General features: G+C 54.5%; 1 protein-coding gene across 3 annotated transcripts in view; it reads left to right on the top strand.

Moving 5' to 3' along the window:
- CACNA1S (calcium voltage-gated channel subunit alpha1 S) overlaps nucleotides 1–13854 on the top strand; it is a 65588-nt gene extending 51734 nt beyond the window's left edge. The window contains exons 29-44 of one of the 3 annotated variants that reach the window (XM_040462345.1): nucleotides 647–703; nucleotides 1549–1677; nucleotides 1877–1942; nucleotides 2539–2630; nucleotides 3820–3979; nucleotides 4979–5106; nucleotides 6111–6207; nucleotides 6562–6664; nucleotides 7590–7691; nucleotides 7989–8113; nucleotides 9289–9417; nucleotides 10207–10457; nucleotides 11840–11925; nucleotides 12688–12779; nucleotides 12985–13122; nucleotides 13270–13854. In XM_040462345.1, coding sequence (XP_040318279.1) covers nucleotides 647–703; nucleotides 1549–1677; nucleotides 1877–1942; nucleotides 2539–2630; nucleotides 3820–3979; nucleotides 4979–5106; nucleotides 6111–6207; nucleotides 6562–6664; nucleotides 7590–7691; nucleotides 7989–8113; nucleotides 9289–9417; nucleotides 10207–10457; nucleotides 11840–11925; nucleotides 12688–12779; nucleotides 12985–13122; nucleotides 13270–13521 — 2007 coding nt within the window. In that variant the 3' untranslated portion in view covers nucleotides 13522–13854. Of the gene's footprint in view, nucleotides 1–646; nucleotides 704–1548; nucleotides 1678–1876; nucleotides 1943–2538; nucleotides 2631–3819; nucleotides 3980–4978; nucleotides 5107–6110; nucleotides 6208–6488; nucleotides 6665–7589; nucleotides 7692–7988; nucleotides 8114–9288; nucleotides 9418–10206; nucleotides 10458–11839; nucleotides 11926–12687; nucleotides 12780–12984; nucleotides 13123–13269 lie in introns of those variants that run through there. The other 2 variants (XM_040462346.1, XM_040462347.1) reach the window with 2 other exon arrangements.
- The last annotated feature ends 3314 nt before the right edge of the window (nucleotides 13855–17168 follow it).

Genomic DNA, 17168 nt, shown 5'->3' with positions numbered 1-17168 from the left:
AGGTGGTCTAAGAGAGAAGTTTAGAGTAACCAGCAGAAAATGCGGCTCTCACACATGCAACTCCTGGCCCCTATGATGGAGGCCTCGGCCCCGCTCCCAGGTCCGGGGCAGAGAAGCAGCTGCGGTGAGGGTCTCAGACTCCCCCAGAGAGCCTTAGCCCCTAGAGGATGGGACTTCCATAAGGGCCTCAGTGGCACAAGGGAGCCTTGCTGGACCCGGGGAGAAAGAGGGGTGTGAGCCCCCTCAGAGTGATGAGCTGGTGTTTCCAGTGTGTCCCCACAGGGATGGCCCCAGTATCATGTGACCCAGACACACAGGAAGCACCTGAGCCCCCTGTCAGCTGTAGGCACATCCTGGAGATGGGAAGGGACCTGTCCGTGTCTGGTCTTCCCTCCTCTTCTTGCTCCCTTGTCCCCAGCCTGTTGCCTCACTGTTCCCACAGCTTCATCCTCACACCCGCCCACCCCCACCCCTGATTGGCAGCCACTCGGGGTCTTCATCCCCTGCCGCTCTGTCTTTTCTCTCTTTAACTCTTCTGTGTGTCCTTTCTGACAACCTCTCCTCACCTCCCCCCCCCCCTTCCCACCGTGTCCCTCCTCCTCTCTCTCTCCTCCCCTTCCCCTCCCCCGGTCTCTTCTCTCCACAGACTTTCCTGGCCTCCAGCGGGGGACTGTATTGCCTGGGTGGAGGCTGCGGGAACGTTGTAATTCCAGGCTGCATGAGCCTGCCCTGCACGCCCGCCGGCTCTCTGCCCTGCAGCTTGCATGCTCGGGCCTGGCCGTGGATTGCATGGGGTGGATCCAGCACTGAGGGCTTCCTTCCCTAGATCAGGCGCCCTGGAGGGATCGGGTTGGGGGCGGGGGGGGGGGGGGGGAGCGGGGGCTCTGCGGTAGACTGTGCATGGATGTAGTGGCTTTCTCGGAGCCCCGGGAAACGGGGCGAAGGGTCTCTCTGGCTCCTTCTGTCCAGATGGGAACATCCCGAGAGGACTGTGACTGCTAGCTGGCACAGGACCTTAGTGACCGTTCGCTGGCACGAGGTCTCTGGGGACACAGGAAGCCTGGCAGGGCTCTCCCCTTCCAGAGTTATCCGGGTGTCTAAGGCTAGGCTTGCCTGGCTTAGGACAGCCATGTGCTGAGTGGGGTGGCGATGTTGATTGATGGTGACAGAGCAGCCAAGCTTTAGGGAAACTGCGCTGAAAGGGTCCTCTGCTCCGTGGCAGCTTGAGGAGAAGGTGAGATAAGGCAGGAGGCCCCAGGAGGACAGGCCCGGCCACAGCCTCACCTCCCTGTTGCCCTCTCCCGAGAAGGGGCTTACCACGCTGCTTGGCCCACTCCCTCCTCTCGGCTAAACAAGCCCAAAGCCTTAAGGCTACGGGTGGTCCAGCGGCAGTTCACAGCAGGGGCCGTGAGGTGGGGGTGCAGCTGCCCCCCCAATCCATGGAAGCCTCCCCGGCACACACACGTTGCCCCTCCCTCCCCTGCCTGCCCCTTACTACCCCTGTGAGGTGCCACCTCCAGACTGACCTCTGGGGCTGCCGGCCCGCAGGACCCAGACGAGAGCGCCCGGATCTCCAGCGCCTTCTTTCGCCTGTTCCGGGTCATGAGGCTGATCAAGCTGCTGAGCCGGGCAGAGGGAGTGCGCACTCTGCTGTGGACGTTCATCAAGTCCTTCCAGGTGCGTGTGCCCAGCCTACCTGGCCAGGGTCCGAGCCAGGTCTGCGTGGGGGCCGTGGTCACTGCATGTACCTGGAGAGGCTGCGAGGGACATCCGTCCAGCCCGGGGGAGAGCCCTGGGGCGACCACAGGGTCCGCAGTGAGCTCGGGGACGGTAGGGCGTGGAGCCCTGTGCACTGACCCTCCCTCCTCACCCCCAGGCCCTGCCATACGTGGCCCTGCTCATCGTCATGCTCTTCTTCATCTACGCCGTCATCGGCATGCAGGTGAGAGGCAGGTGGGCTCAGGCCAAAGGAGGGATCTTGGTCAAGTGGGAGGGGGCATCGGTGGACCCCGGAGAGGCCTAATTAGTGTGGAGGTTGGACCCTCCGCCCTCCCTGCATCTTCCATCCTGGCCACCAGGGGCGTAGCTGTGAGTCTGAGAAAGGAGACTGTTTCTTCTCCCTGATGCTGCAGTGCTGGTCAGGTGGGAACAGTCCGGGAGGGGCCTCGGCATGCAGGTCAACAGCAGGGGCCAGGCTGTGTCTCTCCCAGGCCCTGATAGACGCTTCAAGTGGTCCCAGTCTACCCTCCAGTGTCCCCTCTCCCCCACATTCCCTACACTGAGTCCCCAAGTTGGCTTGCTGTTGGAAAAACCAGTCCACTCTTGGGCTTTCCTTGGGCTTGATTGGACGAACTTCACCCAACCTTGAAAATAATCTAAGTGATTTGGCCTCGGGTGTGCTGTGGCCTAAAATAAAGGGGATTTGCAGGAGGTAGGGGTGGAGGAGGGGAGTAGGTCAGGTGGGAGAGGACAGTGGGGCCCGCGCTGAGGGGAAACTGTGACCTAGGTCCCAAGATTGGAGCCCTTTGTGATTTGCAGATGTTTGGTAAGATCGCCATGGTGGATGGGACCCAAATAAACCGGAACAACAACTTCCAGACCTTCCCACAAGCTGTGTTGCTGCTCTTCAGGTACCAGTCTCCTTCTGTCCGCACCTTGTCCCCACCCTCTGACCTTGGCCTTTGCTTTGCTCTACTCTACATTGCAGGCAGGGCCGGTTTCCTGACCCTGTGGCCTGAGCAGCCACACAACACAGTGCCCTCATTCAGAAGAGCTAAGGCTCAGGGTGCCTGGGTGGCTCAGTTGGTTAAGCTCCCGACTCTTGATTTCTGCTCAGGTCATGATCTCAGTTCAGGAGATCAAGCCCCGTGGGACTCTGTGCCGACAGCTTGGGATTCTCTCTGTGCCCCTCCCCTACTCGTGCTCGCTCTCTCTCTCTCTCTCTCTCTCTCTCTCTCTCTCAAAATAAATAAACTTTTTAAAAACTTTAAAAAAAAAAGAAGAGCTAAGTCTCTCCTGTCCCTGTTTTGAAATGTTTGATCACTTTTAGAAGTTAGCTGCGCTCACCATTATGCAACCAATGCCATTTTTAAAATCATTTTTGAACAAATGGCCCCACATCTTTGTTTTGCACTGGGCCCCAAAAATGGCGTAGCTGGTCTAAGTGGAGTACGGTATATTCCCCTGATCTCATCCCACTGAAACAGGAGACAGAAGTCACATGTCCCTTCAAAAGAGCATGTCACCTTGGTCAGCACAGGGCTCTCCTGTGTGACCCCCCACCAGGGAGTTGAATCATGGATTGATTTTGCCCCTTTTCTTTAGTTCAGCTCCTACCTATAGTGCTCCTTAAGGGATAGAGCAGTGGGGCCGCGGCACAGAGGGGAAACTGAGGCCTGCCTCACACCGAGCTACTTGGTGAACCCAGGGGTCTGAACTGCTTCCTTTGGGCTGGGGGAGCAGCCCTAGTTTGCTTGTCTGTCCATACCCTACTCCTGCCAGGCTGCTGGCCTCCTGAGGGGCTGCCCAAGAGTGGACATGCCTTCAGGGCGCCTGGGTAGGTTAAGCGTCCGACTTCGGCTCAGATCATGATCTCGTGGTTCGTGAGTTCGAGCCCCATGTCAGGCTGTGTGCTGACAGCTCAGAGCCCGGAGCCCTCTTCGGATTCTGTGTGTGTGTCTCTCTCTGCCCCTCCCCCACTCTTGCTCTCTCTCTCTCTCTCTCTCTCTCTCTCTCTCTCTCTCTCAAAAATAAACATTCAACAAATTAAAAAAAAAAAAAAAAAGAGTGAAAAGGCCAACAGAAGCCCTTCTCTTCCAGGTGTGCGACAGGTGAGGCGTGGCAGGAGATCCTCCTGGCCTGCAGCTACGGCAAGTTGTGTGACCCCGAATCGGATTATGCCCCGGGTGAGGAGTACACGTGTGGCACCAACTTCGCCTACTATTACTTCGTCAGCTTCTACATGCTCTGCGCCTTCCTGGTGAGATGGCGAGGAGGGTGATTTCACAAGGGAATCTGCCCCCCCCCCCCTTCCCCGTCAGCTTCTGTCTCTTGGGGATTGACCTCAGGGGCACAGGAGGCAGGAGGCTCTGGTTAGATTGTTCTGGTTCAGGACATCCTGCAGGTGGTTTCGTTTTCTGAGGGGTTGCTAAGAGGTTTTTTGTTTTTGTTTTTGTTTTGTTTTTACCTTTTTTGGTTACGAATGAATAATCAAAAGAATGTAGTGGGGCTTTGTCCTAAATAAATAGGGGCTCCCAGTAAAGCCATTTGCCCCTCCCTGTTCCTCCGAAGAGAAAGTTGCCCCACTGTGAGGAGGCTGGGGCTCTGGAAATAAGGTCCCAGAGTAGGTCCCGAATGGGGTTAGAAACAGAGCACAGATTGTTCTAAGACACGAGGGCTGCTGTCTGTTCATGTGGAACGCAAAGAGCCAGCAGTATCCATGGGACTGTCGTCTCTTCACTCTGTTTTCTTCCCTATATTCGGTCAAAACAGTTGTGTGAGCATCTGTGTGTCCCTGGGCTCAGTGCAGAGGGTAGAAACATGATAAGACCCAGTCTGGCCCTGGAAGAGCTCATTGGGCACCTGGGGAATCCATGTGTGAGCAAGCCTTGCAGTTCAAAGGGACGCCCACTAGACACAGAAAAGGCAAGAGCAGTAATGACACATGGTCCAGTGAGGGCACAGAGGAGGGGGCTCATCTCTCTGGGGCGGGGGCAAGAGGCTGAGATGGAGGAGCTTGAGCTGGGTTTTAAAGGATCAGCACCAAGAACCCGGGCAGAGGACACTGTCTATGGAGGAGCGCAGAGGTGTGACATAGGTCGCTAGTGTTTGGGACGTAGGTCATTCGGAAGGACTGCAGTGAGGGCCCAAGTAGGAAGGAGCTCCGGCCCCCTTACCCAGTGGACATCTCCCAGCCCCCAGCCCCTCCCCATTGTCACCTGCTTTCCCGTGGTGGCAGCCCTTGGTTCTCCTCTTGCAGATCATCAACCTGTTTGTAGCTGTCATCATGGACAACTTTGACTACCTCACCCGGGACTGGTCCATCCTGGGCCCCCATCACCTGGATGAGTTCAAAGCCATTTGGGCAGAGTATGACCCAGAGGCTAAGTGAGTCCAGTCTGTAGATTCTGTGCAGACCCCTCCCTTCACTGTCCCCCCCCCCCCCCAATCCTAGCCCCTGTCCTCGTGTCCTATAGGGAATCACTCTCCAGTTTAATAAGAATGGATGGACTTCTTCTTCCTTCATTATCTGAGGTCCCAGATCAGAAAATTGGAGTTTCTTAGAGTTAGAAGGGATCCCACAGCCTCTCAGGACAGAAAACCCCTTGACTTTATTGGGAAATTGTCATTCAGCTTCTGCTTGGACACGTCTGAGAGCAGGGAACTCAGTACCCGAGCAGCTCTGGGCTCTGGCTAGCCAAAGTTTTAGTCCACTGACTAACAGCATCCTAGCTTGATTAAAATGCAAAGCCCCGAGCCGTACCCTGGACTGACTGAATCAGAACCTGCATTGCTTATTAACCTGATCCTCAGGGCATTCATACCTATGTTAAATCTTGGAAAGCACTTCTGCTTTACATTCTTTCTTTAAAAAGTAATAAGCTCATATTGAGTATTTCCCAAGTGTCATGCATTGTGCTAACCATTGCATACATTATCTCATTTAATCCTTACAACAACCTATGACACAGGTCTCTAGCTCTCTACCAGTCTGTGGAAGTGAGCTTTCACCTCCAGTGATCCATACCCTCTACTTCTATTAATATAACCCAAGAGCCCCCCAGTCAGCTCAAACAGAACCCAAGGAAGGCTCTGCCGTGGGGAAAATGAGGTCCAGATTCTGGGTCTGGAGATCCCACATCTCAGGGAATTCTGGTCTCAAAAGGATGTCTTCCCAAAAAAAGGACAGCCCATTCCTGGTGGTAGGTAACAGTGAACCCAAACATTGTTTCTTCTTTAAAGTAGGAGCTCAGCTTCAACTTCCTAAACACACTCCGAAAACAGGAAACACTCCCCTGTCACCTGGCTCTCTTCCCCTTGGCCGTTCTCTGAGCAGGGAGGAGGTCCTGGGTGGAGACGCCTGGTGTACAAGTCTCTGTGTCCTCCTGCAGGGGCAGAATCAAACACCTGGATGTGGTGACCCTGCTGAGACGGATCCAACCCCCTCTGGGCTTTGGGAAGTTCTGCCCACACCGGGTAGCATGTAAGGTAACCAGCACGACCAGGGAGGGGTGCCCCCCTGGGAGAGGAAGAGGCTCCGGTACCAAGGGACAGGGAAGTTGATGAGGGCCTGATTGGATGAATCATTTTAGAGCAGTCATCTCCTGGGTCCCCAAGTCCCTTCCTGAGGACCTAAAGTGTCTCCCAACTCATCAGTGTCTCCCAACAGTCAACAGTGTCTCCCAGCTTATCTTTCCATCCCCTCGTGAAGGGCATCCCGAATCACCTGCACCCCCAGCCTTCATGTCCCATCCCCTCCCGGTCCACAGACCAGGCCAGAATGACCTGCCAAGCTTGGCCTGGTCCCAGCTCAGCAGCCAGCCACTGCCCCTCCCCTCACAGCGGCTGGTGGGCATGAACATGCCCTTGAACAGCGATGGCACGGTCACCTTCAACGCCACTCTCTTCGCCCTGGTCCGCACAGCACTCAAGATCAAGACGGAAGGTGAGAACTTTCTGGCATGCAGCCCCCTCCCTTCTCTCATAGGATGAGTTTTCTGGTACAGATTCTGCCAGATTCTCAGAGCTAAAGGTTGGAACCAAGAGCCATGAGGAAAAGCAGAAGGAGAACCCCAGTCTGTGCCTCTCAGGGCTTTGAGAGAGCTCAAAAAATCTCTGCAGGGGAAAGGTCACTAAGGATCTCTTCCCACACAGCTATGTCTGAATGGGGCCCCAAAAATGGCAGTGTTCGTGCAGAGGTGGGGGCTGCCTGTGGTGCGGCTCTGGGGGGAGCAGAGGGGCACCTCAGTTAGCCCTGGGCTTGCAGCCCACACTCAGCTCCACAGCTGAGTGCCCTGCCGCCAGGAAGCAGACATCATGGGAACAGGGAAAGGACTTAAGCTGGGGGCTCTTTTGTTCCTGAGCCCTCACTTAGCGCTCGGTTGTATCAGAGCCGTCCCCGAAGGCAATCAGGACCACTGCAGGGATCTGAGACCACCACAGGGAAGGTTTTCTTGGGAGGGCAAGGAGAAGAAGACCAAGAGTGAGAGAAACCACGTTAGGGCAACAGGAAGGTTGCCTGAGAGTCCTTGGAATAGACCAGAGGGCCATGGGGATTTAAAGGCTTTTGAGGGGAAAGGGAGAAGACCAGGAGATGACAGACAGACTTCAAAGGGAGCCACTCTGAACACTGGAAGCCAAGGCTTGTGGGGTGTGGAAACATGACTCAAGGGTTGGGCTGCCCCAGGGGGATGGTGATGCCCTCCCCTTCTTGCCAGTGCTCAGCACAGCAGCTGCCAAAACCAAATAGACAAAATCTCGGCCAACACTTGTTGAATGAGGTGTTTGGAGAATTCTAGGTGTCTTTGTCAAGTGCAGTTGACTTGGGCCGTGTGACTTTAGGGCTGCCCCTGCCTGTCCCTTGCTCCCAGGTAACTTTGAGCAGGCCAATGAGGAGCTGAGGGCCATCATCAAGAAGATCTGGAAGAGAACCAGCATGAAGCTCCTGGACCAGGTCATTCCTCCAATAGGAGGTGGGTGCTGCTTTGGGAGACCAGCATCCAGAGGCAGCTGAGGAAAGGGGACAAGGGACTTCTCCAGGAAGCCCTGTGGGAATCTGAGAATGGCCCAGAACCTTCGTAAATACCTTGGAGAGACCCCATGGTGGTAATCAGGGCGGGTACCAACCTTAGGGTGGAACTGCCCACTGGCCAAGTCAGCAAGGAGAGGAGTGTCGTGAAACGCCCGGTCCTGGCTACACCTCGGTCCCACTCTGAACCCAGTTCAGATTCCTACCCACCTTCAGGACATCCCTTTTGACTCTTCTGCAGATGATGAGGTGACTGTAGGGAAGTTCTACGCCACGTTTCTCATCCAGGAGCACTTCCGGAAGTTCATGAAGCGCCAGGAAGAGTATTATGGGTATCGGCCCAAGAAGGACACTGTACAGATCCAGGTAAGCCAAACCTGACCTCCAGGGACTCCACTGAGCCAGGTCTTCAGGCTCCATGTCCTTGAGGGCCAGTGACAGAGGCAGAGAGGGAAGGAGGGCTCCAGGGTGAGTGAGGAGCCAGGCAGGAGCTCCTCCATCTTTGGGTGACAGACCCAAAGGCAATGGCATTGGTTCAGAAGAGGGATTTGAGTGCTTAAACTGGTCCATTGGCATGCAGAGAAATTTAGAACTTTGTTTCATATCATCTGTCTTTTATTTCTATTTTTTGGTGTTAATTATAGTGCATACAATTTACAAATTCAAAAATATGTGTGCCTTTGGGCTATGTGCTCAAAAACTTATTTCAATTTCAATTTTTACTTTAAAACAGTGTCATGATTTTAAAAGTTGTGTGTATAATACAAACACCTTTTTTATGAACCATTTTAAGTGTAATTCCCAACATGACATTCCATCAACCCAGAACATTTTCATATGTATTTCCTGCAAATAAGGGCATTTTCCTACATAATTCTTCTACACAACCACAATGCAACCACCAAAGTCAGGAAATTAACATTGAGACATTATAACCATCAAATCTTCAGGCCCCATGCAAATGTCACCAGCTGTCCCAAGAATGCCTTTATAGTAAAAGGATCCAATCTAGAATCACACATGGCATTTAGTTGTTATATCTCTTTAGACTCTTTCAGCTAGAACAGTTCCTTGGTCTTTCCTTGACAAGACCTTCACGCTTTTGAAGACTACAGGATATCCTTCAGGTTGAGTTCAGGTGATGTTTCTTCATGATAGATTTAGGGATATACATCTTGTACAGCAATGTCACAGAAATGATGCCATGTTCTCACTGCAAGCTATCATATGACACCAATCTTGATTTGTCCCATGGCTTTAATCAACTTAAAAAACTGTATTAATGGCATATTCAGTAAAAGGAGATCATTTGTCTAAAAGACTCTATTGAGTAAAAAGATTTTTCCAGCTGGAAGCTGGAGAGGGTATGAAATCCCCATGAAGTTGGACCATCCCAGAAGTCAGAGCAAGACGTAGTGGCCTCATGGAGTCCTGGGACATTGAATGTCCAGGAGAGAGTGGGGATGGAGCTGGAGCTGGAGCTAGAAATGGAGCTGGTCTCCCCCACTAGACTGGAGGGGTCACGGAGCTTCTGTCCCCAGGCCGGACTGCGGACCATTGAGGAAGAGGCAGCCCCAGAGATCCGGCGCACCATCTCAGGAGACCTGACAGCTGAAGAGGAGCTGGAGAGAGCCATGGTGGAGGCTGCGATGGAGGAAGGGATATTCCGGGTATGTGAAGGCCATGACCACCCTGTGTGTCCCAGGCACAGGGAATAGCAACATCCCATAGAAATGAGGGAGAGAAGCCACATAGGAGGGGAATTTGGAAACTGAAGACACCCACAACCCACATCTCTTGGGACTCAAAATCAGTGACTCAACCTAGTCAGTTGTCAAATATAACACGTATTTTCTTCCCTTCCTCTACCAAGCCTCACTCCTTTCCTCACGTCCCCACAGCCACTAGTCAACATTCATCTCTTAGAATCCCTTCATTGTCAAATGCCCCACCTGCTTCCAGTTACACTGGCCCTCGATTCTTAGCGCTGTTTAGTGTTTTTTATGATGCTACAAAACTAAAAGGTCCTTAATGACCACCTAGTTAAAACCTTCTGGGTTATTCATGAGGAAGTGGTGACCCAAGGAGATTATATGAGATATCCAGTATCACCTTATCAAGTTAGTTAGTTTTAGAGGTGGGACTAGAACCAGTTCTCCAGACTCCCAATCCAGTGCTCTTTCCATGACACCATATTTCCCTATCTGGCTATCTGTGTCTCCTATGTCGTTCCTTAGATGTGTTCTGTCTACCCCATTGTACTGAGAACTCTCTGAAGGTGGGTGGTTTCTTCTCTGGCCTTACAGCCCAGTCCATTTCCCTTTGGCCTTATAGGATTTGTCTTCTAATACCATCACTTGTTCCCAGCAAATCATCCCAGTATGGCAGTCCCCATGCACTCTCAGCTCTCAATCCCCTGTCACTTCTCTCAGCCCTTATGCTCTCCTTCTTGATCCTAGAGGACTGGGGGCCTGTTTGGCCAGGTGGACAACTTCATGGAAAGGACCAACTCCCTGCCCCCTGTCATGGCCAACCAGCGACCCCTCCAGTTTGCTGAGATAGAGATGGAAGAGCTGGAATCACCCGTCTTCTTGGAGGATTTCCCTCAAGATCCACGCACCAACCCTCTTGCTCATGCCAACACCAATAATGCCAATGCCAATGTTGCCTGTGACAATAGCAGCCATAGCAACAGCCAGCTATTTTCCAGGTAGTGGCAGTCACTGCCAGCTTTGGGTATAAGGGTACTGGGGTAGGACTGGGAAGACATGGTTAGTGGGTTCCAGGCTTTTCCGGAGAGGGGACACCCTGATACATATAGGTTGTCCTCCGCTTGCCTTGGTGTCCTTTGGGATCCATCCTCCCCCTTAAGGCAAGAGGCAGGCCCAGACTGCAGAGACTCCTTTGGCCAGCAGAGGGCAGCCTCATGTTAGCGTTGGCACAAATGTTGCGTGGTTCCTTTATTCCATCATCTACGGCAGGTCTAGGAGCTGAGACCTACTGAACGTATTAGATTAGAAAGAGAGCTTACTACAACTGTGGAAAGTTAAAGTTTAATTGTAGGATTTGGGTTCCAGGGAGATCTCACTGCTGTTTGGGCCCCCTCTCTTTCACCCTGAGCTGTCCACCAGATATAATCTGTGATTACATAAGTCTCATGAAAAAACAGCAGGATGAAGTTGGGGAGCTTCTCAGAAATCACAACCTGCGGGCTGAGGTCCAAGCAGACCTTCCCTTATAGATAGGAGGCCGGGTGATTAGAGGTACCTTAGACCTGGAAAGGCTGAGTCGCACACCCTCAGTAATGGGCAGGACAGGGCAGAAGCCCCGTGAGCAGGTGTTTCCCATGGCCAGAGCTGCCTACATGCCCTTGCATTCAGAGACCCTTTGAATTCAGCCCTCAAGCCTTGAGAGGCACCTGTGCCTTGGGTCACCATGGTGTTAGGTGTTCTGGGAATACAGAAGCACCAGACCTGGGCCCTGCCCTGAAAGGATTGTAGTCTTCTTGGGAGATGTGTCACAGGACCTGACAGTGACCGAATAATCACAAAGAGCAGGTGTCCTGAGAATGCAGGCATATTGATCACCATGGGCTGGAAAGGTCTAGATTTGAGCTAAACGTTTCTCGGCCTCCACTGAGCATCAGAAACACCAAGGAGCTCTCAAAATTGCAGTTCCTGGGCCTCACCGCAAACTCTGGGGATGGAACAAAACCACTACTAGTTTCTAAAGCTCCCCAGGTGATCCAGTGTACCACCAAGGTTGAGAACCAGTGTCCTGGAGGTTGTGAGGCTGGGCTGAGCCTCAGAAGATGAACAGAATGTGAAAAAGGGTAGAGGGAAGGGCATGTCTGACAGCAGGGACCATTGAACGAAGGAGAGGAGTGGGGAATGTATTTGGCCCATTTCTCTTAGAGAGCCAGGACTGGCTGGGCACAGAGCAGTGGGAGCACCAGCCCTGGAGTGCAAGCTGCACACAATGATGGGTCCAGATCCTGAGGGAAAAGGATGTTTGGGGCCATACAAGGGCAGGATGGCGGGAGAACCAGAAGCCTGCCTTGCTTCCCTATCACCAGCCTTGCTTCCATTTCAGCATCCGCTATGAAAGGGAGTTCCCTGGAGAGACAGAGATGCCTGCTGCCAGAGGAGGAGCCTTTGGCCGGCCCCAAAGCGTCCTGGGTCAGTCTTTTCTGTGCACCCTAGAAGCTGAGCCTTCTCCCAGAGAGGCCTGGGGAGCCTCGCTCGTTCCTTACGCTTGGGGAATCTGGCTGGGAGGGCTGGCTTGGGAGCCTGCTGCGGTGGGATCAGCTGGGCCCAGGATGGAAGAGCAGTCAGGGTCAGCTCCAGATCCAGGCAGAGGTCAAAGGTGTCATGTAGGTCACCGAGTGAGGTGGGAAGAGGGCATGCCTGGAAACTCACGCCCACTCGCCCGAAGGGCAGCTCTTGAACAACTGACCCCTTGGCTCTGGGGCCCTTCAGCAGATGGTCTGGCAATCTCCCAGCAGGTCCTAGACTGCTGTGTGTGACAGCAAGAGCCCTGAAGATGCTGGAGTTCAAGGGAGATGAGGGCACTTGCCTTGCTCCGTGGCGTGTAAACACACACACGCGCGCGCACACACACACACACACACACACACACACACTTCTGCATGCAAACACACGTGGACACACTGAGAAACAGCTTGACCAGAGCTGGTCAAACTCTGGCCCTGATTCCCCCTCCCAAACCCACAAGCACAAAGACCAGGACAGGTACAAGGGCAACGGGACAACACAGGTTCCTGCCTGGCCTGGAGTTGGTTGGGCCTCAACCTACGTCCACCCTCTAGGACCCCTTCCACAGCCCCAAGGGTCTCAGAGAGCTCTCAGAGTTTGGATGCCTGGCCAGGCAGAGCTCTGTTGACTCAGGCCCCTCTTGCCTTTGCCCTGTCTTGCCCACAGGAGCCCACAGCAAATCCTGTGTGGAAAAGCTAAAAGGACAGCTGGCCCAGAGAGAAATGCCTGGGGCCCAGGCGTCTCCTACCCCCTGCCAGGTAATAGGGCACAGGCCTGGGAAGAAACTCTATGCATAGGAAGGGTGTGGTGGTAATTTGTCCATTAATAACAGAAAGGACCGGACTCCTGGGTCCTCCCTTTTCTGTGAGTCTTGGCTGAGGCTCCCTAGGGCTAGGGTTTCACCGGATCCCAGTGGGCTCCAGCATCCCTGTTGGGGTCTTTGCTTTTGTGCATTTGGAACAGCATGCTGGCGCAGAGCCTCCCCTGCCTGGGGAGAGGAGGGACCCCACCCCGGGGCCTGAGGAAGCATCCCACCACGGTAGGACCAAGGAGAGTAGTTCCAGGTGCCAGACTCCAGCGACAGCCAGGCTGATACAGGAGGTAAGATGGGGGCTGGGACAGAGCAGTGGGCTGCATTCGGGGGTGGCCCTGTGATGTCCTGGGGTAGAGAGAGGGTAGAGCCAACAGAGGCAGACCCCTGAGGCAGCTCCCCAGGAGATCACACCCAGCCTTCTCTCTTCCCTGCAGGCTCTGGTTCGAGGAGGCCTGGACACCTTGGCGGCTGATGCTGACTTTGTCACGGTGACAGGCCGGGCCCTGGCAGATGCCTGCCAGATGGAACCAGAGGATGTGGAGGTGGCAGCAACAGAGCTACTGAAAAGACAAGAGTCCCCAGAGGGCATGGCCAGTGCCCAGGGACGCTTGAGCCTCGGGTCCTCGCTGGGGAGCCTTGACCAGCATCAGGGCTCCCAGGAGACCCTGATCCCCCGCAGGCTGTGAGGTTCCGCACAGCAGCAGCATGGGCTTAGAGCTAGCATGACCAACGGTGAGGGAGGGGTGGCTGAGGCCAAGAAGGGTTAGCCCACCACGGCAGCCCCTCTCTCTCTCAGCAGCTGAATGGATGGGCCGAGTGGGGGTGGTCAGGAACCACCGGAAAACACGTCCGGAAGAAGTAGATTGACAGGCCCTTCTCCTCACCGGCAAGAGGCATGGTTGGATGGAGCTTCTAATGTCATTCAAATAGGCCCAGTCAGTGCCAGTGTCTGTCTGGGATAAGGCCACTCCCACCAGCAGGACATTAAAGTCTCCAGGCCTATGCCATTGGCCCCTGGCCCCTGCCTGTCTCCTGTTTTGGAAACTTCTACACTCACTCATCCCTCTTCCCCATCCCATTTCCCAGGAACCCCGCGCACAGGCTCGGGAGCCTGGGCCCAGGAGAACAGAGGGGCTCTCTGGGCAGCTATCCTGCGTGCAGCAGAGAGGGGCTCATTGTGGAGAATGTGGATTCTCCTAGAAGTGCATGGCCGGTTCCACTGACCGGGGCCACGTCACCGCAGGAGGGCCTGGCGGCCTTAGAAGCAACAGCCCCACATCCCAGGCCACACCACAACCCACCTTCTTTGGAGCTATGACCGTGTCCCTTTGGCCAGAATCCACCACTGACATAGGCCTCGGGTCCCTCACGTATTTGTGCCCCTGGATATCAAAGATCTGCAGTTTCCACAGCTCCTCTTACCCACACCAAGCAGTGATGAGTCACAGTGGCTCCTACTTACCAAGTACCTCCTGTGTGCCAGACGCTGTCCCGCGCTGTGGGGTGTTCTACGTTCTAGGTACAAAGCATTTCCACACAGCGTCCATTTCATTCTCGTTGCACCCTCGCAAGGCAGGGTTTTTAAGGGTTGAAAGGGATTTAAGGATGTGGCAGTGGAGGCACAGAGAGGTGATGTGGCGTGCCTGTGGTCACACAGCCAGTGAGAGGCAGAGTTAGGCCCGCCAGGTCCCAGCGGTGCCTTTCGCTGGATACTCTTTCCTCTCCTTGCCATCCCTTCACCGAGCTTGCCCAGCGCTGGTGGCTGGGTGGCTGTGGTGAACACCGGGCCGCCCCGCAGCCTCCTGGCAAACCCCCGGGTGGGCTCCTCGGGCTCCTCGGGCGGGCCCCAGGCTGCAAGGGCAAGGGCAAGGGCAGGGAGACTCGCCCTGGCCGCAGATGTGTGATCCCGGACCGTGTCAGCTCTCCGCTCCTCAAACCTCGACACCACTGGCTTCCCCCACGCCTTCCCTCGACAGCCTGCCGTCTTCCTCCACAGAGAAGCAGAGGCCTCCAGAAGGTCCCCTCCCTCGGCTCCTGTTACCAAACTGATGAGCTTGCCAATGCTTTTGTCTCTTGCTGTCCTTTCCTCCTGACCCAGTGGAAGACTGGCATCTCCTCCAGCCAGCTTTTCGGATTTTACCCCAGCCCGTCTCCCGTCCTCCCCTCTCCCCCTGCTCCCTCCATCTGCGGGGACCACATTCAAGGTGTTTCCATCTTAACAACATGGCCTCACAGCTGCCCTATCTACCTACCTGAGGTCTATCTATTATCTCTCTCTCTCTCTCATCTATCTATCTATCTATCTATCTATCATCTATCTAGTCCATTACTGAAGAGCAAACTTCTTACCTGGGTTGTCGCCTCACCCACATTTCCATTTCTAGTTCCCATTTCTCATCCCCATGCAGCCTGCCTTGTGCCCACATTCACCAATATCTCCACAACCTTGTTGCAAATCCAGGAGATTCCCTCCCTCCACCTTTTTTTTTTTTTCAGGAGACCTCTTTTATCTTTATCTTCCTTGATTTCTAGACAGCATGAGGTACAATAGACTTCTCCCTCCTTCCTGACATGTCTCCACCACTGCCTCTCCTGAATTTCCTCCTACCTTTCAAGTGCTCAACCCAGAGTTTCCCTGTGAGTTCTCCCCTGGCCCATCTACCTCTCAGGTTCTGTGTCCTTGATCCCTCTTCCAACCCGGGCGGTCTTCCTGGTTGCTCTCAGCCGCTCACACATCAGCTGCCTCTGTGTTGAAAATTCCCAATTCCATGTGGCTAGACTAAACCTCTACATCTCTGTATCCTTCTCCCCAACAACTCCTCACGTATGTCCTACCTGTGCCAAAAGTGCATCGTGTCCAAATTCGACCCCACTGTCCTTTCCCCATAGGCTGCTGCTACTCTGGTATACTCTTGGGTGCTACCCACCCCTTGTTGAAACCAGGAGTCTGGGTGTTGTCCTGGGCTCCCAGCTTGCCCCACAGATTCACCCTCCTAAGTACTTCTCCAACCTGTCTTCATGCCCACAGTGACTTTCCTGACCTGTTCAATCAACATTTCATGCCTCTTCCTTTGCAACAGCTTCTGGACTGCCCTCTCAGCAGCTCCTCTCTTCTCTTCCTCCCTGCCTGTCTCTGATCTTTCTAAAAGGAGAAGCCTGTTGTCTCATTCTTTTGCTTAAAACCCTTAAAGGCACCCCCAAACCCTCAGAACATCGTGCAAACCCTTGCCCTCTGCTTAGAAGCCTTCCCTGGATCTGGACCTCACGCATGGCTCCTGCCAGCCCCACCAGGGGGAGCTGCCCTCACTTCTGACTTCCAGAGTGCTGTTGTCTCTGGAAAACTCCATGAACCCTAAACTCCATGGATCCCTCCCTAGTCATCTTTGAAATCTCAGCTTTGCTCTTGCTTCCTGCAGAAAGCTTTCCCCGGACACCCTCCAGAAAGCTTTCCCCGGACACCCTCCAGACCCTCTGGAGGCTGGCCCAGAAACACGGCGGGCCTTTTCCCCGAGTGCAGTGGGGATCAAAACCGCTTGTTTATTGTTACCCTAGCCAGAGGCTAAGCTTCACAAAATCAGGAGCCGGTCCACTTTGTTCCAAGTACTCTACCTGGAGCTGAACACTTTTCAGCACAGACCAGTGGCTCAATAACTGTTAAATAAATGCAGGAAAATGGTGGGAAGTGTGGGCCCGGCCCTTCGCTAGCTCACTGCCCAGTGTCACCTGCCTCAGTTCTGCAACCTCAGCCACCTTGGCTGTCTGTCTAGACCCCGGGGAGACAGGGAGGAGGTGCTCTGCCTCCAGGGGCCACACGCTGGACTTCACCTCAGCCCTGCCCACACGTAGCTGCCGGGCCACTCCAATAAAGCCTAAAAGGAACAAGTGTGGAAGGATGAGGACTGAGCGGGGAGTGAAGGGGACCAGACAGGTCTGGGGGGGAGACAAGCCCCTCCTCTCAGCAGGACCATCTGACAGAGACCGGGTACCCATAGGGGCCGGTGGGGCCACCTTCTGTCGCCTGGGGGGCGCTGGCCAGAAGCAGGGTCTGCTGGACCCCTATCTTCTGCCGGTGGTTCCCTGCAGACTTGGGGCCCAGCTGCTGGGTGCCGGGTCTGCCAGAAGGGGCGGGGCTGCAGCTGGTGGGAGGGGCTGGTCACAGAGCCTCATGCTGGCCGTGGGGACGAGAGGAGCCCCGCGCTCTGGAAGGTGTGAGGCTCAGATGGAGGACCCCTGGACACCGTGGAGGGTGGGCTCAGTTCCAGTCTATCTGCAGAGTGGGGAGGAGCTCCCTGGCTCTGGTCCGGGTGTACGTGTAGGCCCTGCTCTAGATGTG

This window comes from Herpailurus yagouaroundi, unplaced genomic scaffold (genome assembly GCF_014898765.1).
Source record: "Herpailurus yagouaroundi ecotype Mexico unplaced genomic scaffold, PumYag 308, whole genome shotgun sequence".
NCBI classification, from domain to species: domain Eukaryota; kingdom Metazoa; phylum Chordata; class Mammalia; order Carnivora; family Felidae; genus Herpailurus; species Herpailurus yagouaroundi.
Note: the sequence above shows the minus strand (reverse complement) of the source record. Positions and strands in the feature narration are given on the sequence as shown.